The sequence below is a fragment of the Poecilia mexicana genome, unplaced genomic scaffold (assembly GCF_051168715.1).
Source record: "Poecilia mexicana isolate PSO_F unplaced genomic scaffold, ASM5116871v1 scaffold_18, whole genome shotgun sequence".
Classification (NCBI taxonomy): domain Eukaryota; kingdom Metazoa; phylum Chordata; class Actinopteri; order Cyprinodontiformes; family Poeciliidae; genus Poecilia; species Poecilia mexicana.
The window spans coordinates 6,245,782-6,269,995 of record NW_028263387.1 but is presented as its reverse complement, the minus strand read 5'-3'; the positions used below and the strand labels follow the sequence as shown (position 1 = coordinate 6,269,995).

The 24,214-nt window shown below is 41.2% G+C and overlaps 1 protein-coding gene across 2 annotated transcripts in view; it reads left to right on the top strand.

The window, feature by feature from the left end:
• arhgef40 (Rho guanine nucleotide exchange factor 40) overlaps nucleotides 1–24,214 on the top strand; it is a 49,046-nt gene that overhangs the window by 11,406 nt on the left and 13,426 nt on the right. For both annotated transcript variants that reach the window (XM_014985553.2, XM_088015167.1), the window contains exons 3-21: nucleotides 4–111; nucleotides 4,517–4,802; nucleotides 5,684–6,818; nucleotides 6,988–7,223; nucleotides 7,319–7,510; nucleotides 7,625–7,739; nucleotides 8,413–8,506; nucleotides 8,644–8,730; nucleotides 10,036–10,152; nucleotides 10,614–10,712; nucleotides 10,799–10,950; nucleotides 14,128–14,266; nucleotides 15,182–15,301; nucleotides 15,703–15,894; nucleotides 16,682–17,197; nucleotides 18,670–19,049; nucleotides 19,418–19,667; nucleotides 20,511–20,600; nucleotides 22,686–22,892. In XM_014985553.2, coding sequence (XP_014841039.2) covers nucleotides 4–111; nucleotides 4,517–4,802; nucleotides 5,684–6,818; nucleotides 6,988–7,223; nucleotides 7,319–7,510; nucleotides 7,625–7,739; nucleotides 8,413–8,506; nucleotides 8,644–8,730; nucleotides 10,036–10,152; nucleotides 10,614–10,712; nucleotides 10,799–10,950; nucleotides 14,128–14,266; nucleotides 15,182–15,301; nucleotides 15,703–15,894; nucleotides 16,682–17,197; nucleotides 18,670–19,049; nucleotides 19,418–19,667; nucleotides 20,511–20,600; nucleotides 22,686–22,892 — 4,515 coding nt within the window. The remainder of the gene's footprint in view (nucleotides 1–3; nucleotides 112–4,516; nucleotides 4,803–5,683; nucleotides 6,819–6,987; nucleotides 7,224–7,318; nucleotides 7,511–7,624; nucleotides 7,740–8,412; nucleotides 8,507–8,643; nucleotides 8,731–10,035; nucleotides 10,153–10,613; nucleotides 10,713–10,798; nucleotides 10,951–14,127; nucleotides 14,267–15,181; nucleotides 15,302–15,702; nucleotides 15,895–16,681; nucleotides 17,198–18,669; nucleotides 19,050–19,417; nucleotides 19,668–20,510; nucleotides 20,601–22,685; nucleotides 22,893–24,214) is intronic.

The following is a 24,214-nucleotide window of genomic DNA, read 5'->3' as shown; positions in this document are numbered from 1 at the left end:
CAGGTCTTCTCGGTCCTGGAGTCAACCTATCAACACGACAGCCTACGCTACCTCCTGGACTATTTCGTACCTGCCAAGCATCTCCTGCACAAGCTTCAGCAGCATGCCTGTGTGAGTTCCAAAGTGCAAGCGCGCTGCTTAGCGAGAACACCCACAGCGCCACATAATCAGAAGCAGAATCTGCTGTCACAGGCAAGAAGTCTGCTATGGGAAATGTGTCAGCTTCTTGAATCCTCTGGTGAAAGTTGTCCTCCGGCGATGTTTACGCTCGCGCCCCTGGGGACAGGCGATTGACCAGTCGGTCCAAGTCGAACCTCGAGTCGTCAAAGCAAATCGAGTCTTAAGCTTTATAGAGGTCGCAGGTCGTTCAGCTGAGTTTAGAGAAATAAATAGAGTATTTAAAGTCGGCTTAGACACATCCAAGTCGAGATTTATGTTTTCTTCATGAGGATTAACATGAGGTCAAGTTCATGTAAGCTGAGATAGGAGACACATCTACTCAAATTCTGAAGGACGATGCCTTATTGGGTTTTTTCTTCTTCTGCTAACTTCTAATCTGATCTTCAGGTTATTATTGAGTTCTAAAGTGAAGGCCTGTGCACCGTAAATATTTAAAACACATTTCTTGCTCATTGAAGTTTGAATCCAGTACGTAGGCCTATAGAGAAATACCTCACCTTATGTTTTAGGATTTACAGGCAGACAAAGGGATGAGTTACCAAATGGACCAACTGACCATGTATCCGATGGGTCAAAGGTTGAAAAGCTGAAGAACTGAAACTACCAAAAGCACAACAAAATGGTCAAGAGAGTGACAAAAACAAAATGCATTGCAAAAAAAGAATGAAAGGCGATGCAAGACAAGACTAAAGAGAGAGAGAAAACGTGAAACAATTTGATAATCTGTACAATTGAAGTAAGAAAGACCTCAAACACGGTATGTGATTAAAAAAGCAATGTAGAAGTGATACAAGTACAAGAAGAAGCAAATGATTGATACAAAAACAAAATGGTTACAAAGTATCGCAACATGATGCAGCTGTCTGAGTAAGTTAAATTCAAAGATCAAGACAACTTTAAAGAGACGCAAAATAGTAACATTTTGACACCTCAATCTACAACTTAAAGGCATCCTTACACTAATTAGGGACAACATAATTCATACTCCTGGTAGATTAAGGCATAAAGGAATATTTTTTTATTTTTTTATTAATGTTTCTTCAGTAATAAAGTTTTGGAGCGGCTAAACTAGCATCCTGACCTCAATCTGATCATGAATCAGTGGAAGAAGAGAAAAAATAGGTTGATGTTGAGGAAGCCTTCCAGCTTCAAAGACTTTGAACTTATCACCAAATACAACTGGTAAAAATACCAGCAGAAACATGGTCAGAATTTATGAGAATACTGTCACGATAATAGGGATTTTTCTGTGGATCAGTGAAAATGAAAATCAAAACCGATGTTTAGTTTCTCAAACAGTATCTCCTTTTATATTTCTGTATTTTATTTTGAGAAATGGCCGTCTCGTTTCTTAGCAAAACTAAAGTTTTTGGGTGGGATTAAAATAATTTTGATTCTAAGTCTGCCAGGAGTATGAGTCTAACCAAACCTATTACCAGAAATATCTTCTAATTCCCTCGTGTTTAGACCAAAGTTATATTATTTGTGGTAATTTGAGACAAAGTACACTTCCTACGCCAGAAAAACCTTTAAAAGCAATTATAAGCATTAGCCGTTGACATACCGTTTGCAAGTATTTTCAGTCTAACACATGCTTGACCATGTCACTAGACAAACGATTTTTCACCATCCCAAATTTGCATCCAAACAAATCCAACAAACAAAATGAAAGACCAGAGACAATACTTATTGGAACACAAAGCATTGTGTTCCAATACAGGAGAGTCTATAGCTATATTTTCATGTAAAAAACTAAAACAGATTACCTTCTTCTTTGGTCTTATTTTTATTTAATTGACTGCAGTGCAGCGTCACATACAGGCCAGTGTTAGTTACTATAAATTTGGATCATGTTTTGTGGTTTTGAAAGAATGATGAGAACTTTTGAAGAACTTTTTTTTGTGAGGACAAGACCGTAAGAAAATGTTTTAAATTCGCCGATTAAGACGTTTCACACAGAAAAGATATAAATGACCAACATGCAGAAAAATGAAGCATAAGTGTGATATTTTGCTTTTTAATTCAACACTTCAATTGACCCCTGGCCTTTAACCCTAAAAGTAAAACACTATGTTAAAGACAACCATTTGCGAAATTTGTCTAAATCGAGCAAATTCGGGATTGCACTAGCCAAACAAATGATAAGCGCTACATGCTCAAACAAAACTCTGACGCTTAAATTTAGCAGCTCTTTCATTTTACTTTGTGAGACACTCAAAGGCAAAACAACTGATGGGCTCCAGTTCAAGGGTTCGTGCATCAGCTTTCTCGCATTTCTCTGTAGAGTTTTCCTCTCTAGACTCTCGGTAATATACACGTCCGCATGCAGGGGCCGTGAGCGAGCGATGTTTTCATTGTCGCTGAGTGGAGTTGCCTGGGACGGGAGTCAGACTCTGAGTCATGACAATAATTCCTTCCATATGTGATTGGGTTACTGCTGTGAGAGAAGGAGGAACTCGCACAGCGGCGGTGGGGCTTTGGACGAGAGAATGGAGGGAATGAACATGACCTTCATTCACTGTGCTTGTGTTGAGTGGTTGAAAAAAATGGGGGAAGATGTATTTTGCAGACCATAGTGGTGTGATTGAGAAATTTTGTAAAGTGGGAGCTGGGGGTAGCAGGGGGGAGAAGGCGCAGACACAGGCGTACATTGAGTGAAAAGTGGGTGGAGAGGACCGCAGGACACAGAAAGTTTCAGAATGTGGACTTGTTTATTATGCTAATGCCCAGCTCTGAAATACATTAGCCTTCTACTTGCCTGAAGCTTGCCCTGAGCTGGAGAAAAGACTCAGAAAGAGACAAAAGAAAGGCATAAGAGGAAGAAATTAAATAAAGGGCAGCGAGGTAAGAGTAGGAAACATGGAGGAGAGGTGGAGGAAAGAATTTAATGTGATCACGTCTCTTGTGTCTGGAGGGAAGGGAGCCGCACCAGGTCAGTGTTTTAGACGTGACTGAGAATAGTGAAGCTGAGTTCAGGCTTTACGAGCTGAGATCTAGATCTGACACAGCATTCATTGAGCTCGAGTTACTTCTTTCATTAGGGAGCATTACTGTAATAGATCAATCCAGTAATAGCAGTGGAAGGCCTCTGCAGGCCTCCATTCTTTGCCCAAATTCTTAAAGTCTTTCCAGGTAAAGAGTCTTTTTTACCCTAATTGAGTTAAACAAATGTTCTTCTCTCATACTGCTTTGTCTACTCGTATTTTCCTCCTATGAGCCAGGGGGCTTTGTGTTGAGTTGGTCACCTGTAGCTTGTTGTCTGACTCACAGTTCTCCACAGTTCTCCCCATTGTCTCAATTCATCAAAGCAGTTGTACAAATCGGAAAGGTCACATGAGTCATAAGGTTTTCTTTGGTACAAACATTAGGCCAGTTGATCAACCTTGTTACTGTCCAGTGCGGGATAGGTTCTAGAAATTCAGTTTGTCAGAGTGGCTAAGTTAAAGCAAAGCAGGTAGAAACTCACCCCTGCCTCTCATGAGATGGGGGTCTAAGATTGTGGCAGAGGGATAAAACAGCTCGTATCAATCTGGTATTTAGAGGTTACTTTCCAGAACTTTCATGGAACTTATTAGGTTTTATCTCTGAGCTTTATCTGTACTTTCCAGACATTACTGGGTTCTTTTTCTGCTATTTTTCCTAAAACTTACATGTTACTTTCCTGGAAACTGAAACTTTTATTTACCATGCTTGTTACTTTTCTGGAAAATTTGAAATACTTTCCTCAAACTTTTTCAAGTATTATTACGGGGTTGTTTCCCAAAACTTAATGAGTACTATTCTGGAATTTACTGGGTATATTCAGGCTGTTTTATAATGTCATTTTACATTTGGTATTTTCTCAGTACTTAGTTTCTGGAACTAACAAAGTATTTTCATGGACTTTTCTTGGAATGTTTGGGCACCTTTGTTGAACTTAGTGAATACATTCAGGATCCAGGCTGTATTGTGAGTTGATTAAAAAGTTATGTTTTCTTTTGAATTAAAAGCTGCTCTTTAATAGAATGTACTGATTACTTTTCTGAACCATCCTGGTTGTCAATCCAGACCTCACCGATTACTTTCCTGAAAAGTACCAGGTAAATTTTGGAAAAGCACCGGGTAAAATTAGGTAAAAATTGGTAACATTTTACCAGGTAAAATTTGGAAGTTATGTAGTTTTCATAACTTCCGAGAATGTTTATGAAAATAACCATTATGTTTCAGACTTACAGACTGTATTAATGAATAAATGACTCTGATGATGTTCAAATTAAAGACTTGGTTCACAAAATATACATTTTGTAAATAATTTTTTTTTGTCTCTCGCTAATCTATATGCCCTATTATCTCCCAGTCTCAGTATTTGGGATGCTTGTTCCTTCACTCCGGCTGGCCCCTCTGCCTGGGAGAGAAAGTGGTCGTTCAGCTCTCCACCTTGGACTGGAGGCTCCTGCGCAGTAATGACTTCTACCTGCAGGTGGTGCCCTTTTCTACTCGCTGCCCACGACTGGCCCTAAAATGTCTGGCACCAGGGGGTCGTACCGTGCAAGAAATCTTGGTGCCCGAGTCACAGCATCCCCTGGTGTTCACCTCTGAGTGGCTCCACAGCATCAACAAAGAACGGGGTCACAAGAGAGAAGGTAAACTTTCTCGATTGGTCGTATCTGTCTGACTGACATAGTTAATTAAAAGAGGAAGCAACACTCAGCTACAAAGCTATTTTTCCCTCTTGATTTTCATGTTTTGAGATCGTTAAATACAGAGTTTAGCATTTTGTTGATATTCAGCATTTCAAAATCCAGTTATGCTTTTTCTTTTAAAGAGAAAAGACAATCATTTTCAAGGCAACGCATCTGCAAGTTGCGCTGTTTTGTAGTTTGTGCTCACAAAATTATACTTAATAAGCCATGAAACAAATTATAATTGTATAAGTGAGTCTGCAGAACTGAGCCTGATTGTTCAGAACAGCATGGAAGCCAGTTATTATCCAGGTCACAATCGTTCTCCATCTTAAGTGGACATGCATCCATTGAGCCAAGGATTGGAAAACACTTATCCCTTTGGCTTTGTTTGAAGTGACTGTGAACTTCCTGAAAGAGAAATTTTGCAACCTATAGCAGCCAAAACACTTCAACACTGATCATACTCTAGCAGGCCTAGAAATAACAGAAGAGCCTTTGTAAGAGAAACCTTAACAATAAAAAAACGACTGTTTGTTGTGACAGTTTATGACCTATGAATAAACCAAACAACCAACTAAACCAGTGAATCAATGTTATAGTTTGTTTGGAATAAATTATTCAGGCTTATAATTTAGATTCTCTGTGTAAACATTAAGCAATGACTAAGTTATGCTCAGTTTATCTGAAGTAATATTTACATTTCTCCAGTTCATTTTTTACCTCCTGGAATCTAAAAATATAGAATCAGATTAGGTTGTTTCGTAGCATAACTTAAACTAGAGGCACTTTTTTAAATACAATTTTTGTTTGAACTCCATCCTTTGCCATCTTTTGCTTAGTTGGAGGGGGACTCGACACCTGTCTGGTCAGCACATGCGATGGCGTGGTAAGAGTGCCGTGGAAGGAAATAGTCTACCCAAAGTTCCTCCATGACCCTTCTGAGGAGCTTGGCCTGGGTTCCAGCCACCTTTCCAGTGAGGGGGGCAGCAGCCTCGGAGGGTGGGGTGGCTCCTCCTCAGGAGACATGGACTCCTGGTCCTGGGACGATGAAGATGATGACAGTCTACCACCAAACTGCATGGGCTCGGACCCTGCCATCAGACGGCGGCGCAGTGAAGACGGCCTTGGGCGGACTGCGAGGCAGCCTCAGATGGATGGGGATTATGTGGAGCTTTTGGAGCCCAGAGGAGGACCTGATGGAGGGGTTGATACCAAACAGAGGTACTTGGAGATGCACGGGATTTGTAAGACCAGAACTTTGCCCTTATGCAGGAGAGGTAAGGCCATCAAACTTCGCAAAGGAAAAGCTTGGGGTTATGCAAAACCTGAAAGATCAGGAAGCTTTCGGGGTGCCTATAGTACCAAGGAGAAGGAGGCAAATCCAAAGGATGACTTGCTACCGCCAAAACCTCCAACAACGGTTTCAGGATCTGCCAGAGTAAGACCGTCTTACTCCTCCTCTGCTCATGACTCAGATGAAGGAGATAAAACAAGCAGGGATAACAATAGCTTGGAAAGCCGCAGCCATTATTTTGATGTTCCACTAAAAGAAAGGAGACCTGGTGTGGGCAAGGAAAGAGACAGCAACGGGTTCCCACAACCGACCCGAGATGGACACCAAAATAAAGACTCCCAGAGAAGCGACAGCTTAATAGCAAACGAAATCTACGACTTAAGCCATAAAAGTGGCCATGACGTTGAGGGCCAATCGGATCATGGCTCACATTCAGACTCTGTGTTTGAGGATGCAGATAAACCACTGAGTGGAGACAGCGATGCTGTTACGCCAACATCGGACGCACCAGAGAGGCTATTTACTGGAGTCTCTGGAAGCAAAGAACCAGCCAATGTTCAGTCTAAGACAAGGAACTCATCGAAGCCGAAGATTCCAGATGAAAGGACTGAAGGGCAGACAGAGGACAGAGTGTGTCCCAGAGGAAAAGAAGTTAAAACAGCCGGATTCAGAGCTCCACGGTATGGAAATGTTACATTTTTCTCATGATAGATTACATACTTTCCTTATTCTTACACATGCATATTACACTGAATTGGATGGCACAAAGAAACCTCCAACTAATGAAAAAATGATACTCTATCCCCTCTACTGTAACCTCAGTAAGATCTTCCTGTGCTTTGTGTTTAGGAGGAAACGGAAGGGAAAGGGCGCCAAAGGAAAGGCTAGGTCTGGTGGCAAAAACCAAAAAGGCACAAAACTACAGGGTAAAAGTCCTCTGCCAAGTCCCACAGCCCACTCTGCAACTACAAAGCTGCTAATCCCAGAGGAAAAGAAGGCAGAGGAAACAGAAAAGATTGATAAACCTGATGGAGTGCCCACAATTGACACTAAAGGGAAAGAAAACACAAGGAAAGGCAGTGGAGGTGGGTGGGAAAACCTATTCAGCCGCAGTAATATTTGATTTTTTTAGTCCCCCTGGTATTCCTATTGTGCTATTTCTGTTTTTTCCATCTTCCAGCTGACACAGAAGATGGATCGTCGCCTGTTTGCAATGGTCAGTCAAGCACGTCTTCATTTAACCACTTGACTGTGGAGGCTGGATCACCGGAGACGTGTCCTGACCAGATAAATGGTGTTACCTCTAAAGAGCCGGCGCTTTTAAGGGAACTGGATACAGAATTACTTCAGTCAGGGAAGCTGCAGCTGACAGGTGACCTCCTTTCATTCAGTCCTTCCTGTTTATTCAGCATTTCTCCCAAACAAGCCTGTCACATAGAGACAGGGTAGCAGTTTACCTTTAATTACAGACACCTCATCTCTACAGGTACAGTGGACAGATTGGGGCGAGCTCTGGTTTTCACAGATGCAGGTGCGTCTGAGGAGGGGTTCTGCTCGGAGGAGGTGGCGCGGGTTCTTTCCTGTTACCACCGGATCACTCGGTGAGTTTGTGTGTGTCCACTAAATATTGTTCTGATTCTGGCACATGATCTTCTTATTTCTCAATGTTTCTCTGTATAACAACAGCAACAACATACTCCACCTCTACTGACAATGCTGGTAAAGATGTAAAAAGCCCAAAAATAATCTTTGATTGCAATAGGATAAAGTCACCCTAACCATTCGTCACACAACGTCTGCAATAAAAAATATTTGAAACCCATGCATGTTTTTTAGTTTTTAAAGGTAGAGTTTTGAGGAACTTTTAATGACCAACATTTCTCTTAGCCACTCTTCAAAATGGGGAAAAACAAGAGAAGATTTTGAATTGCGCAGTCCAGCGACCCCCGCTGGACTGCGCACGGAGTAAAAAACTTGTGGGGTCTAAATGACCCTGTTTCTTAAGAGGGTTAAAGCTCACAGGTGTGCAGGATATCAAGAGCTTGATTTGTGATTTGGGGCTTGTCTCTGCGGGTTTATGGTGAGGACTGTTTGTGAAAGAGGCCATTGATGTTCTAACAGGTATTTCTTTGTCTTAAGCTTTTTACACGCCTCATATTAAACAAATACTTTCCGATTTACAAACTTTTCTGACCACTGTGGCTCTTTGAAAGCACGTTTTCTTTAAAAACTGTTTTAATCTTACATTCACCTTTGTTTATCATCCCCCATCAGGCCCGAAGCCAAAGAAAAGGGACTAACTGTGCTAATAGACAGCAGATGCTCCCAACCATCTAGTCTTTGCCTTTCTGCTCTTAAACGGTTCCAGGTGAGGCGAAGGGAAAACAAAGGAGTTGTTAAGACAAATGTGCCTTTTTTTTTTTTTTTTTTTTTTGCTTGTGTGCTTTAATTGTCCTACAAAAGGGCTGGTAGCACAGACGCATGTGTTTTCTGTGTGTGTTCCAGGTCTTGGTTCCTGGCGGTCTAGGGTCTGTGTTGGTCCTGATGGAGGAGCAGCAGGAGTCCCTTTCCTTAGCTCTAGATGGGACAGAGGTGACAATATCTAGGAAAATATCGCTGTTTTACACAAATGTGAAAACTTTTAGAGTATTTGAAAATGGCTAAACTCATGTAAATGTGGGTCCAGCTTACTAGCTGCTAGTGTTCTAAAACTGAGAGGACTTATGGAGTTTTCTACAAACTCACTGCAACATGATGTCTTTCTACTCCAGGGAAGGGAACTATTACTAACTATATTTCTCATCCAAAGAGTAACTTTAAAAGAAAATTTAATTAAGTGTACTTCTAAATGTCACCGTCTTACCTGCACCAGACAGTAGTATAATCTCCCTAAGTTTGAAAAATCAGTGAGTAGTTCTTACTATGCAAGTTTTATTTCGAAAAGGCGTGGAGGCCCATGGCCTCTTACAAATAATGTTTAAAAGATGATGCATTATGGGCCGGGCCAGACTTTAAAAAGGCCTCACTGGGGTGGAAGCTCAGAGCACTGAGTTTCAGGGCCGGCAACTTTCTGTTTCTTTTTTTTAATGAATTTATGTTTTGCTAACAATGTTCTTATTTTAATACAGTTGGATTTTAATGAATATAAACAATAACTAAGTAAGCCAGGCAAGTCCGACATAACAATAAGATGTAAGAGCATAATCCATACCGCCTCGGGTTTTTTGGTGCATTTCAGTGATTTTGCCCCGTTTTCACCATCTGGCAGTAGACATTATAAATGGATGTGTAAGCCTACCTAACCTACCAGAAAACTACTTTTATTTCATCTGAACCCAGCAGTTATTAACTCATAGATTCAAATTTATTTCTGATATTTCACCACATAAAACTTGTTCAGACAGCTGTTAGCTGCACATAAGCTACTGCTTCCTTGTAACTAAACAACAGAACGCTGTTACAAAAAAGAAACCTCTCTCTTTAACATAACTATAATCAGATTTTATATTCTGAGTTCTTCTAGTTATATTATGTTGGATTCCATCTGCCCTGGAATAAATTCACTTTGTGCTTAAGCCTCAGGGTGCATGCTGCACATTTACACATTGCAAGTTCCTCTATGAATCAAGTCAGAACTTGCATCTGTCAGCTCACATGTTTTTCATGCACACTTGCAGAGCAAATTTCTTTGTGACATGTGGTTTGCATTACGGCTTGGCAGCACCAAAACTTTGGTTGTTAAAGGAAATTCCCGCCCAAATGATGTTAAAACTGTTAGGAGAGAAGAGTTCTCCTGGATTTTCACCTCGTTTTTCACTGCTTATGATACTGTTTGCCAGACTTTCTCATCCTGTCCTGCTGCTAATGTTTTATTGCATCTTTACATTCTCTCCTCAGACCCACATTGTGCGCGGTACAGGAGTCCTTCAGCAATATGTAGACAGTCAGCAGCTCCCTAAACAGCTGGATGGAGACTTCAGTCACACTCACTCAGACTGGCTGACATTCAGACTGGTAAAAATCCTGCTTCGCTTTGTTTTGGTGACATTTGTTCCATTCAGAGGATTAGGGCCACTGGGGAAAAAAAAAAAAAAAAAAAATCTGACTTTTTTTTCTCAGAATTCTGATTTTAATCAGTTTAGTGATTATTTTCCATATAATAAACAACTGACATACACCTAAAGTGTTTTGTTATTTATTTGGATTTTGGTGTAGATTGGCACAGTGTCAAAATTCCGAGTTAAAGTCAGAATCTTATAATTTATTTATTTATTTTTGGTGGCCGTAATCCTCTTCCGTACATTCTTGATTAAATCCGGTGGGATAGTTTCCCCAAAAACAATGTTTGTAGTTTTCATTCCTCTAGTTTATGTGAAGCCGATGAACACAAAAATGAAGAAGGCGAGCTAAAGGCAGGAATAGGAAAGCTTCAACCAAACCTTCACATTTGCTTTACTCATCTCCCCCCCAAACAGAGGTTGGAGAAACTGACAGAGCGTTGTGAGAGCGCCCTCTCTCTGCTCGGAGAAGCCCTGCAGTCCATGGAGATGGAGGAGATGCCGAATGACATCAAGGTTGACTGCGGTCACTACATCATCACATGCTTTGTGTCCTTTGTCGGAAAGAGGTCTGAAAATGTTGAAACAATGATCTCGTCCAGGCTGTCCCTGAGAGCATTGACAAACACAAGCAGCTCATGGCGAGTGTGCTGGCTGACCAACGCTTAACTGAACTGCAGCAGAGGGGCGGAGCCTGGCTAGCGGGACTGACGAACTGTTCGTCCGGACTGGCGCAGAGGTCACCTGACTGCAGGTACCACACACCTGAGTTCACCTGGAGCTTCATATTAAACTAATACTAGGAAACTAATACTGAAATGTTCACACATTCATCTGCAGTTCAGATGGATGTGTGAACCATCACAATGCTTTTCTTCTAAAAGGGGTGGGGGAATAATGGAGAGATGAACGGAGATAAATACAAGAACATCCTGGAAATAAACTTTAACAACAACAAAAAACACCAGTTTCATTGGAACACTTTACATTAAAGAATATGCATAAGTATTGAAAACTGATGTTCACAGAAACTATTCATTCAGTCTGGCTAGACTTGAGCTATTGAACAAAGAAGAATGCAGCTGCAATTATGGTAAAAAGTGATTCAACAAACTTCTGTCTGCAGTTGACAGAACATGTTTTGAAAAGGTATCCTTTTCCTTCCACTTTATAATTTTATATATCAGTGACGTGCGGTGAGGTTCACTGCTGGTGAGGCACTGACTTATGACTTAGACACCATGCATGTTATTGGACGTATGGAAATTTCGCGCATGCATACAACGCTGGAGGGCAAAAAGATTAATAATTTACATGTCATCCATAGCCGCGTTAACTCAGTGAAACTTAGAAATGTAGGTACTGATTTCGTGCTATGATCCACAGCAAAGTTATCTGTATTCGTCAAGCTACGCAGACTCGTTGCCATAGCAACTGACAACAACGCCACTTCATGTTTTAGGATTTAACGCCAAAAAAACATTCAAGAATTTTGCACACAGAACAGAAGATTCAGTCTGTTGTAGTATGTTTTAGGCTTAATGTTTAATTAATACATAATTGCTGTGGTAGATTAGCTACCGCTTCTACTTTACTGAATTGTTTAGACATACAAACTGTAGCCCAAAAAACGCACATTTCATTAAAAAAAAGATCTTATTGCTGTCTTACCTTTATGTATCAATGAAATCCATGTGCCGCTAATTCTGCAGAAAAATATCCGTTCATCCAAAGCCAAGTCTATCCTCGGCATGTCTTTTCTACTCCGTTTGAGAATCGTCAAACTGTCTCGAAGCAAAACTTTCAGATCCGGTGTTGGTCTTCCTTTAGTTATTATCTCCTGCTTCAATTGAAAATCCACTTTAGAAAACTGTTTATGTGTAGAAATGTAGTCTTTCATGTTGACGTCGGAAGAGAGGAGAAAACAAATATATCGCTGTACTTTACTTATTTACTGTATGGCTAGCTCCATAGCTAGCTCACTGTGTCTCACTCTGCAGTTGTACAGTCACAATATCTGGGATCATGAGCGCCCCCTGCCATGAGGCAAGAGAACTGCCTGCCTCCCCTGGAGTCTGTACTCTGCCGCTTCTGATCGCTCCTCCTCACACAAAACACGATACACACACAGTCGGTGACAAAAAAAAAACACTGTACATTATATACATAAGCGAAATTATGGAAAATCAGTCCATATATTAAGTGTTTTTTAGCCATTTATTACCGGCGTACAGACAGGACGAACTTGCTCCCATAGAATGGCAGCCAGTGCAGTTAGCGAGAGGTTGCGCAATCCCAGGTGAGGCTCAGCTCGCTGCTGCCTCACCGGCTTCACTTCTGAGCATTTGAACGGGAAAATGCGAAAATCCAGTGATTTTGAAGAAAAAATAATCAGAATTGGTTAAGCTAAGTAAAAAATAGGTACTTTATAGTACAAACCACAGGGTGAACATAGCAATGTAAATGGTTTTATTATTTCATATTATTTTTCCATGATGACGTGACCGCACTAAACATAATCCCATAAAACCCGCTGAACTTTTTAGTTGCTTCGTGACTGGGGTGTGAATACTTTAACTTGAGGCACATGGTTTGTTACTTTTTTGCCAATAGAACATCTGGCCTTTTTGTTTTGGGTACGTACTGCAGGTTTTTGTCCCTCTTATCAGACATGGCACCCGGTTTTTTGGCTATCTTTACATCTTGTCAAGTCTTTGACCATATATCATTACAGACTACGCATTGAAAACCAGGCAGATAACAAACTGAGCTTTGTTTGTTAGTGTTGGCATTGCCACTCAGCTGATGATGCATCCTCCTACGACATTCTGAAAGTAGTTAGTGGTTCAGCCACAACACCCTCTACCCCCACCGACACACAGTTTGTACCATTCATATAGCAAGAGTTTATAGGGAACTACTTGAAACTGAAACTGGTTGTATATGCCATTAGTACGACTGCAGGGATATAAAAAACTGTTTCCTCTTATGTTTCTTCTCTTTTGAAACCTAAATGTTTTAGGTTGTTAAAACAAGAAAAACGAATAAAGTTATCAAAACCAACCTGAAGAGGTATTTACCCTCTACTGTAAAATCATGAATTAAGTGATTAACCACAAGTTTGACTCCTTTAGTCAAAAACAGGCCTAATTCAGGTTTTGGAATTGCCTAGTCAAAGTCTAGACTTAAATCCAATTGAGATGTTGTGGTGTGACCTTAAACAAACAAAGCTCTCAGATGTGGTAAAAAACAAAAACAATTCTGCTAGGAAGAGCTAACATGCCTCCACAGTGATGGACTCAGATGGTTGGTTCAAATAGTTTCTTCTCTCTAAAAGATCAAATAATCAATTGAAAACTTTTTTATGTGTTTTCTCAAGATGTCCTGGCCTGGTATTAAAGTCTGAATGAAAATTTGAAACATTTAGGTGTCACAAAAAGAGGAGTCAGAGGAAACAAATCTATGTTCACATCAACGCACACAGTCTTCTAGTTTGTTGTGGGTACAGAAGTTGAAACATGTTAAGAGTCATCGGTTCGAAAACAGTTCCCTGAATGTGTCGTGTTTTTTTTTATTCTTCAGTCACAGAAGCAAAATGTTCCGACCTACTGCAGTTTGCTTTCTTTGTTAAAACGCTCCGCTCAGGGTTAAGATTTTTAATCAGGCTGATAATTAGACGAAACAACAAGACTTTCGATTACAGCAAGGTCATGACAAACATAACCGCTGTAATTGGGCCACCTCTGTGACTCGTTTGGTCTTAAATGACATGAATGGCTCCTGTTTGAAATATTGTTTGGTTGAGATGAGTTGGGTTTAAACACCACTCTCTGGTAAACTTAGAAAAGTTGTGACAGAAATACAAACCAGATGGAAATAAACTTGATTTTTGGAATGAAAAACAGAAACAGAACTTTCTGGTCTGCTACAGGGCTGCTCTCAATGCCACTTCGCAACTCTACGACGGCGTGGACGATGCCCTCCATCGGCTCGTCCAGGTTTCCAACCGGCGAGGTCGTGACCTGGAAGCACTGGGACGACTGGCAGGAATGGTGGACAAACTGGAAAAGGTGTGTGTGGTTTTACTTACTTCACTTTTATTTATTTTTTTACGATTTATCCAAAGCAATCATTTGAAAGGTTAACGTTAGCCTGGTAAAAACCAGCCTCTGGTTCTGTGCCTTGCTTCGTACAGAGGGTCTCGGCCCTCAACAAACAATTGATAGCTGGAGGCATGAACTCTGTTAAGGTTTTAAACTTTACCTAATTGCTCATGTTTGCCCCAATCGCTGACATCTGCCTAGTCACAAACATTTGGCCCAATCGCTAATGTTTGGCCATGACATATGTAATGTCTCTCAGAAATCGGAACTTGCCTGCACTGTAAATAACCATCCCCCTGTGCAAAGAAAGAAATGCAGAGCAAAGTGTTTCTTCAATATTTGGAAGCATGGCTAATGGCAGCTGCCATTACTAAAACCAAAGGCAGGTAGTCTAAAATTCTAAAACAGCACAGAAAATCAATATCAAAACTTATTCTGTTCAATGATTCGACCGGCTTAAATTCTACCGGAGGGATCCAAGCCAATGGGAGAAATCTTCAGACTGAGCAATGAAGGAAGATGAGAATTGAGAGGAATTGCATATAGGTAATGATCAGGATAGGAAAACTTTTTCAACTTTTTACTTCTTCTTACCAGGGATTTATACTACTGTTCATCCTTGTTGTTACTTCCCTTTTTTGCGCTCAAAATGGACTTGGTGGAAACTCCTAGACTCACTTCTTCTTCTCACGTTTTTTTTTTTCACTTCCTGTCAACATCACAGCCAGACAAAACAATACCAGTAGCAACAGCCTCAGATTTCCTCGTCTTCATTTCCTCTCTTCTGCCGTCTTGTCCTGTGACTTCATGTTGCGTACAGTGACTCATGCCCCCTCCACCACTAACCCTCCCTTCCTGTCTCTGTCGACCTTTGACCCACAGTGTGACAAGGAGATTGAGCAAGTACAGTCCCAGCTGGAGGAATACAAGGACCCTCCTCTGTCTCTCAGCAGGCTGTCGCTGAAGCAGCAGAAGTTTAGAACGTTCAGAGAAACGGCCAACGTGAGTGACACACAAAAAAACGCTATTTGTGCAACGGCAGCAGTTTCACGCAAAAAAAAAAAAGAAAAAGTAATCAAAAATCATCAGACGTCATAAGAGCTCATAGTGGGAATTAGATCCAGTCTGCTGATCTGAGGGCGTCTGTCTGTGGGAAATCTAATCCACAGAGATGCCACAAGCCACAAGGCTTTATGGGATTTATTGCTAACAGCCCAAAAGCAGACGTCTCAGGACGCCCACCCACCCATTTAATTCTAACAATGGTCATAATGTTTTGACTGATTTGTGTCTAACAAAATAACCAGTCCTTGAAAAGGGTTTGAAAAATGACCAAATTAATAATAAATAACCTGTTATCAATGTAGAATTGAACTGAACTTAAATATCTCGTCCTGCTTCAGGAGCTGCACAGCGACACTCTGTCGGTGCTCAGCGATCTGGAGGGCTGGTGCGAGCTGAACTGGGCCGGCCTCAGCGACATCCAGATCCGACTCCCCCCAGTGAGGGAGAAGCTGAGAGACATGTCCCACTGTCTGTCCGACTGCTGGACTACTCTGGACAACACCCAGAGGCTGCTGTCCACACTGACAGAGGTAACACGGCGCAGGACGACGCTGAGGCATCAACGTCTTCCCCTGTCTAACCCTGCTTTCAATCAATCATTCCAGTTTTAAAAATTACAAAGTTTCAAAGAAAACACAATACAGTCAGCAATTGAATAAACATCAAATGTGTTGGTCAATATTACATTTGTTATGGTTCGAAATCAACTCTAGTCTAGATTTAAAGGAATTCAGTGTTTCAGTTATTTTGCAGTTTTAAGAATTTTTTGTTCCAGATTTGTGGTGCATAGAAGCTGAATGCTGCTTCTCCATGTTTGGTTCTGGTTCTGGGGATGCAGAGCAGAACCTGAAGGGTCTGGAAGGTTGATACAACAGCAGCAGATCTTTAATGTATTGTGGTGCTAAACTGTTCAGTGATTTATAAACTAACAACAACAGTATTTAAAGTCTATTGTCTGAGCTACAGGGACTTTAAAACTGGTGTTATGTGCTCTAACTTCTTGGTTTTAGTGAGAACACCAGCAGCAGCATTCTGGATCAGCTGCAGCTGTTTGATTGATTTGCTGGACAGACCTGTGAAGATGCTGTTGTAGTAATCAATGTGACTTAAGATAAACGCATGTATGAGTTTCTCTAGATCTTGTTGAGACATTAATCCTCTAATCCTGGAGATGTTCTTCAGGTGATGGAAGGCCGACTTTGTGACTGTCTTCATGTGACTTTGAAGGTTCAGGTCACTACTCCCAGGTTTCAGACCTGGCTGCTACTTAAACAATGAAACTGGATTTAATTTAATTGAACTGTACTTTCTTGTTAGGCAACCCAGTGGTGTGATGCGGTTTCCTCCACCCCTTCCTCCCCCACCGCCTCCTCTTCCACCTGCCCGCTGGCGTCCCTTCCTCCGATCCCCCCGTCTCGCTTCCAGGACGCACGGTCCTTAGCCATGGAGCTGGGAGGCGGGGCCCTGCTGGACCTCTGGACCCAGACAGTGGAGCGCTACCAGCGGACCGTGGCACAGGTCAAACCTCGTTTCCTCCACTCCGAGCGGACGCAGAGCCACGGCCAGGGGAAGGCCAAGACGCCGTCCGGCAGCACCTTCTGGGATCTGGTGGGGCCCGATGGGGAGGGCGACTGGGGGCTCGGAGGAGGGGACGGGGGCCTGCAGTCCTGGGGGTCCCTGGCGTCACTGTTCAGGCCTCAGACCTGCTCCACTCTAAAGATAGGAGAGGACAAAGGGAACCGGAGGGACGGGTCAGCGGGGAACGTAGGTGGAGCAGGAGGAGCCGGTGGAGGGAAGTTTCTGCAGAACCTTCTGAATCCTGGGAAGAAAAGTGTGAGTTGGTTTCTGTTTGTCCTCATTGCATCAGATCTGTTCTGTCTTCTTTTTAAGTGTATTAAGCTATTTGGACTAGAAACTGGATAAAAAATACATGGTGTGATTTCATGCTTTTGCAGTGCTCATGTGACAGACCAGCACACATCATTGCATAACTGTAGTTCAAACCAAATGGTACTTGATCATCAACATTTATTTCATGAAAATCTAAAAAACTGAGCATTAGTATTCTCTCCCCTGAGGAGTAAATGGCTCCTAGAGCAGCAATAGGTGAACCTTCAGCCCAGCCTCAGGTTTTCGTGTCTGGGGTTTCACAGGTTTTTTCATAAGATTTAGTTCCATCCATCTCCCTTTGCTCATCTCGACTGAAGACGAGGGCCCCCACACCATGATGCTGCCACCAACCATGATTCTTAATGGAGATGTGTCAGTGGTGATGTGCAGTGTTACTTTCCCACCTCCCACAGTGCTTTACATAAAGATCAAAACATTCAATTTTGGGTTCATCTGGTCAGAGCACATTTTTCACGTGTTTACTGCCCCCTACAGGACTTTTAGCAACCAGCAGATGGGACTTCCCATGGGCTCAACACCTTTGTTCTCAACTAAAGGCTCCACAGGTTGTTCCCTGATCTGCATGAGAAAGAAATGCAGGCCACACTTTTCAGACATATACATGACTGCCTCCAATCAAGGGCAAGTCTCTGCAGGTTATTTACACATTCTGAAAATGTAGATTCTAAGTTTTCCAATTATGACAAACACATGGAAATCTAAAAAGAAATGAGGCAGATATGGCTACTTGAAAATCAGCACTCAGAAAACCAAATTTCAAAGAAAACATCTCTCAAAGTTTAAAAAGAATTATTTCCTAAAACTGTTCAGGGACCTGGAGGAGCTAACAAAGACTGCTTTCAGGGGCATTTTGAGTTATTTATAGATTCTAAAAGTGTGGATTATACTCTTTCTAACAATGTCAAAAACATTAAAGTCAAAAAAAGACTTCAATGTCTTCTTTTGTCATTAAAAAGACATTAAAGTCTTTTTTTAATGTCTTAAGACATTAAAAAATGTCTTAAAAATGTCTTTAAAAAATTTAAGACATATTTTAAGACATTAAAAAATTTCTTAAAAAAGACATTTTATAAGACATTAAAAAGACATAAATGGCCATTTATAAATGTTGGCGCTCAGGAAACCAGATATCTGAGAAAACAGGCATCAACGTTTCAAAAGAACGCTCAACCAAAACTGAGGAGCAACCTGGGATTGTTAGCAAAGGCTGCTCATTTACATTACTACGGTATACATCACATTATCTCCCTCCTATTGAGCACTACTTTGTGTTGGTCTATCACATGAGATCCCACTAGATTGCAATTTTGCTGTTGTAATGTGACCAGACGTGGAAAAATTCAAGGGGTACCGATAATAGATATTAACAAATTTCCATGTAAATGATCTTCCAGCCCCCAGATGCCCCGCTCCCTCCCAAGCCTCCCAGGAAGCGCCACCCCAGCTTTGACCTCCAGGCTCTCCTGGCCCCCCGCAAAGGCACCGCCACCCCCAAGCCGGAGTCCCCCGTCGGCGGGGCGAGCCGCTCCTCACCCATGTCTTGGCTGGGGCGAAAGAACATGGCGGACCCCGTCATCGCCACCAGCATGGCGGCAGCTATTCCCGGGTGGGGCGTCGGAGTAGCAGGCGGAGGTGGAGGGGGTGTGCTGATCCGAGGTGTAGAGGTCAGCAGCAAAGAAGTGGTGGATCACACAGGGTCGCCGCGGCAACACGTCCTGCTTGGGAGGACGGAGAGGGACATGGGAGCAGACAGGACCGGGTCAACTGCACAGAGGTGTGTAGGATTTTACTCTCTCGTTTTCCTATAAATTGTCTTTGAGGATGTGGAAGTTTAGCTGAGTGCACGCTTGGCCTAAAACTCCCAAATCCAACCCACTGAATAAATTAGATTAAGCAGGGCTGAGATGAAAAAGAAAATGCATGCATCATTTTGGGGGGGGGGATCAATCAGCGTGCAATCTGTGATCATTTTTTCATCATCGACTCTTTGATCTCCGTCCACTGCCTGCTGCTACGGCTTCCCTCCAACATCTCTGCTTTTTCTTTCATGTTTGTTTCTCGTTTTAAAAAAACTATTTACTTTCTTATTCGCATTAACCGATTCCTGTTCCCATCGCTTCCCCCCCCCCATTCATCCCGCAGTAAACTGTACCTGCTCTGGTGCAGGATGCTGAGCTCAGAGCGGCAGTACGTCGCCGTCCTGAAGGGAGTTGAAGAGACCTACCTGCCCCTGCTGGAGCTCTCCGACACCCCGGCCTCCATCAGGGGGAAGGGAGACACCCTCTTCCCCAACTGGGGCAGCCTCACTGCCTTTCACTTGCGGGACCTGCTCCCTGCCATGGAGGGCGCTCTTGTGCAGAGTTTGTTGCAACAGGACTGCTTCAGCAAATATGTAAGTCCCAAAATCTGCTGGGAAGGTACAGGAGGTAACCTTGCTGCCACTATCTATGTTTCAAAGTCTAGCTATTAGGAATTCACAAGCTTTGGTAAAAGGATAATTAAAGCTTTTTTTTTTTTTTTTAAATGGCAACATTGAAAAAACCCACACCCTTGATGAAGCTCATATTGTAAAAACAAAAAGATGTTTAACCCTCCAGCGGCCTTAGCATGACGGTCAGGGGGGTGCGGCAAATGTCACGGTTTGACAGCGCGGAAATGGGGGTGTTGTCTATCAGACCGTCAGTTCCCGAAACCACACACACACACAAAAACGTTGTTAAAGCAACCCTGCCCGCAACGCTTGTGAGGTTCAAATTAACATAATTTATTAGGACTGTGTTTTGTTTTCTGTTTTCTTTCTTTTTTTTTTTTTTTTACATACAGAGCAAATGTTACACAAAACATGACTCAAACCTCTTTTTTTAAACTGTATTTTCGCTAAATAAAATTAAGGCCCGTCTGAAGTTTGCCTCGTCTAAATATTTATGACAGTTAAGTTGATGTAAACACATGTAGTCCAGAAATCTTAAAAACACAGAAAGAGCCCCTCAATTCAGCAACAAAATGTGAGCTTTATATCACAGATCAATTTCAGTTGAGTTGTCTTTAAGTACTCAACCTTTCCATCTGAACTGGTTGTGCAAAACATCAATAAAAATGTAAATGAGGTTCAAATAACAAACTGTATATTATTCAATTTACACTTCATATTTTACCTTGTGCTTATTTAAATGACAGCTAATGTAAAAACACACTGTAATGTTTTTATTTCCCCCTCTACCCCATGCATCCAAAGAGGGAGGAATTTCTCCAGTATTCCCACTACATCCGCTCTAAACCAGAAATGGATTCTCCTCTGGTCACACAGGCAGCTGACTTCTTTAAGGTAAGAACCAGCAATTGTTTCCTGGTAATTTCAACATTTGAATACAAAAGGCAGGTTCTACTTGCATAGATTTATTATCAAGACATCCATAATTTGCTCCAGTGCCTTTTTCCCCCCAACATACAGTCAACTCATTAAAAAAAAAAAATCACATTTTAAGCTAAAGAAAATGGAACAGCTTTGGGCCAAAAATGAACTAAAACATGTTTTCAGATAAGAAGAATATCAGTCCAAGTATTTTTTGTGTTCAAGCACAAACCAATCAAAGTAGCTTTATTTTTCAGTGGCAGCAATTAAGCTGTATACAGTGATGCTAATTATACGTTCAATATAAGACCAGAAAAGCCAATTAAGGGCAGATTATAGAGAAAGTAATTTGAGCATCCAAGCTACAATTAGCTAAAACTAATCCATCAACAGCATGATGAGATTACCACCAAGACTTTACACGAAGAGATCAAAGCGCCGGAGATCTCGAAGGGAGTCCTGGAAAGTGCGGCCGACCACCAGCAGGTGGCAGTGTGCGCTAGTGATGGCACAACCTGCCTCTGTTACAGCAGCTTGAACACATGGTAGATAATGGGAATGGGCAGGTTTATGGTTATGGTAATGGCTGTGGAACGGCATGCTGGCTGATGGTGATCATTTAATGGGAGTGAAAACAGGAGCAGCAAGGCTTTCAACTTGTTCGTGTTTTTTTGTTGTTGTTGTTGTTGTGGGAGGTTCAGAATGAAAAGGGATTTCCAAATTAAACTCCAGTTAAGACTACTTCATTTTGAATAGCTTTAGCTGAAAACTGAAAAATCCAAAAATCTTTTTTTTTTTGTCATTTTAATATTCTACACTCTAAACATAATATAGCATCCAGAAAAAAAAGTTATGCTTTTTTCAACTTACAGTTGAATTTGTTATGGCAACCTGAATAGTTGTTGGATGTCCATACAGCCCCATTATTACATTATTATACTGTCAGTTTATATCTAGTAGGAGGCTTGATGTTAGAAACTTAAAAAATAAACACTTCCTAATGTCTTTCATTTTAGGTTTGGAGAAATAGAAAGGACACCTTACCAGAGCATCAAGCTAACTTTAGCTAATCAGAGCAAATTTGATTTCTCCTGTTTCAAACATTTTGTCACAACTTATTCAAATACTCTTTAAAAATAAACTTTATATCACCACACATTTTGTACTGAACAGATATTTACACTGATGTCTATGTATATCCACACTGAACATGTTGATTTATTTCAATTAACCAAATCATAAAGTAATTTAAAAAAATAATAAAATAATGAAAAAAACAAAAACAAAACTGAAACACCATTGATGATGAAGTGCAAACTAACTCAACCCTAAGTTTAGCTGAGAGTTAGCATGTCTACTTCAAAATAGTTTAATTTCTATAGGTTTATAAAATAGTGTTACCATAAGCTGCCATGATGTTTCATGAGCTTAGAGTTGACTACAGATTATTAGCTGAGTAGCTTTCAGCTTAATACTCCAGAGAAAATTAAGGGGCTTCCAGGTTCTAAAAGGATTTAACTCCTGCTGTTTCTGCATTTAGCATAGTAGTAAAAAGTTTGGACACCACTGTCGTAGAGGCTGGCAGCATTATCCTCCAGACCCAGCTACTTTTACTAAATGAAGACTCCATTAGGTTACCCAATACAGAGAAAACATGAACTGCTTCTTACCTTCCAGCAGAAACTAGCTTCAGAAATAGTAAGCTACCCCTTTAAGTTCTACAATTTGCATGATTGGACCTTCATGAATTGCATTTTTGAGTGTTTGCCAATCAGACTGACCTCTGGGAAAGTTTTAGGCTACAACTCAAACTCTTTAAATCGTTCCTTGAAAAGTCCCTGAGGAGTTTCTGTTGGGCAGCTTAAGACATTTCGCTGCGTCAGCAGATTCGGTTGCCACGGAGAGACGTCTGATCCGCAGCAGTTTTTTGAATTGGTGTTAGAGAGTGACACTCACACACTAGACAGTTTTTTCTGATGTGAACCCAAAGCAGAGACAGAGGTGGCATTTATTCTGTTTCTACATTTCTGCTCGTCTTCCCCTCACCCCCACCCAAAGTCCAAACTCCCCCAGGCGTCCCCCCTCTCCCCTCTGTCTTTCCCTTACTGCCTGCAGGCTCCCATTCAGAGGCTGGAGCAGTACTGCGAGGCCCTGGAGGAGCTGGGGGGTTTAAATCTGGCCTCAGACTCCGCCCTCTCCGTCCTGAGACACGCCCAGCGGCACGGCGAGGACCTCAGGGCCAGTGACCTCATCGTCGGCTGTCCGGTGAGAGTGCCTGTCCCACATTTTTTCACAGTCTGCAACTGACAAGTCCCACTTTCTTTTCTTAGATGGGAAAAACCTAAATAATTTTGATGAGGTCAGGCTGAGGGGAAGGGAGGGGAATCTTTTCACTTCAGTTTTTATCCGTTTTTATTCAGCAATTAAAAGAGATTCAAGTAGTCATTAGGTTCACAATGTTTAAATATTGTTTTAAAAATAAGCATTCATACCCTAACTTCGAAATAGTATCACGTTACAACTAAGAACTGCATCATATTGTGTGAACATTTTTATGTGACACAAAGTAACACATAACTGGACATTTGGAAGGAAACCGAAATTTAGTTCACTATTTTTACAAAGAAAAACTTGAAATCCGTAAATATTTGAGACCGCCTATAAAAACACACATTTTAAAACTTCAAACACATTAACAATACTTAATATGCATTATTAAATATTGCACGTTCCTTATTTCTGTTCTTGGGTGTACAGCCAATCAGCACCAAGGACAGTTAGAGGCGCTCCTGGATTGGCTGCTTTGCAAATGTCAGCCAATAGAGTGTCAAGTAGCGTTCCAGCTAATATTTCAGCTTCCCAAGCTACATTTTCTTTCAAATATTTTAGATATACGCTGCAAACAAATCTGGGAACAAACTAATTTTCTGAAAATAATTTGGATTCACAGAAAAATCTGCAATTACTGTTCCATACGGGTGGACGGATCGATCCAAAAACAACATTATCAATATCTAGTCGATATCAGTATCAATCGATCGACACTAGTGTGATTCCATCTAGTTATTTCAACTCAACTTCACCTCAGAAAAGATTTTTTGTTTTGCTCTCAAATTATATGTATTTTTTGTTTTTCAGGGGAAAAATGCAAAGAATTTCTTTGTGTTTCTGTCGTTCCAGTTTATCATGTTATAGTATTTTGTAGACATGTATAAACTTTGTCCAGATTCTCCCAAGTTTTTGACAAAATAATTCAAAAGAAAAACTACAAAAACAACCAAAAGCTCTGAAGTTCATTGACATATCAAACTTAACTAAAAACTATCTGTATCAATATGGGTCATACTTCCCCTATATGCACTTGGTATCGGATCATAATAGATGGAGGGTTCACTGCAATGTGTTCTGTCTATAGTCACATAAAATCCCAGGAAAAAACACATTGAAATTTGTGGTTGTAACATAATAAATAACCTGTAAATATTCAATACTTTTTCCAAGGCAGTACCAAACAAACTACTGAAACAAAAGTTTAGATCGTTTCTAGATCTGAAAGCTGCTGTTTAAAATGACCTGAGGTTTTTCTC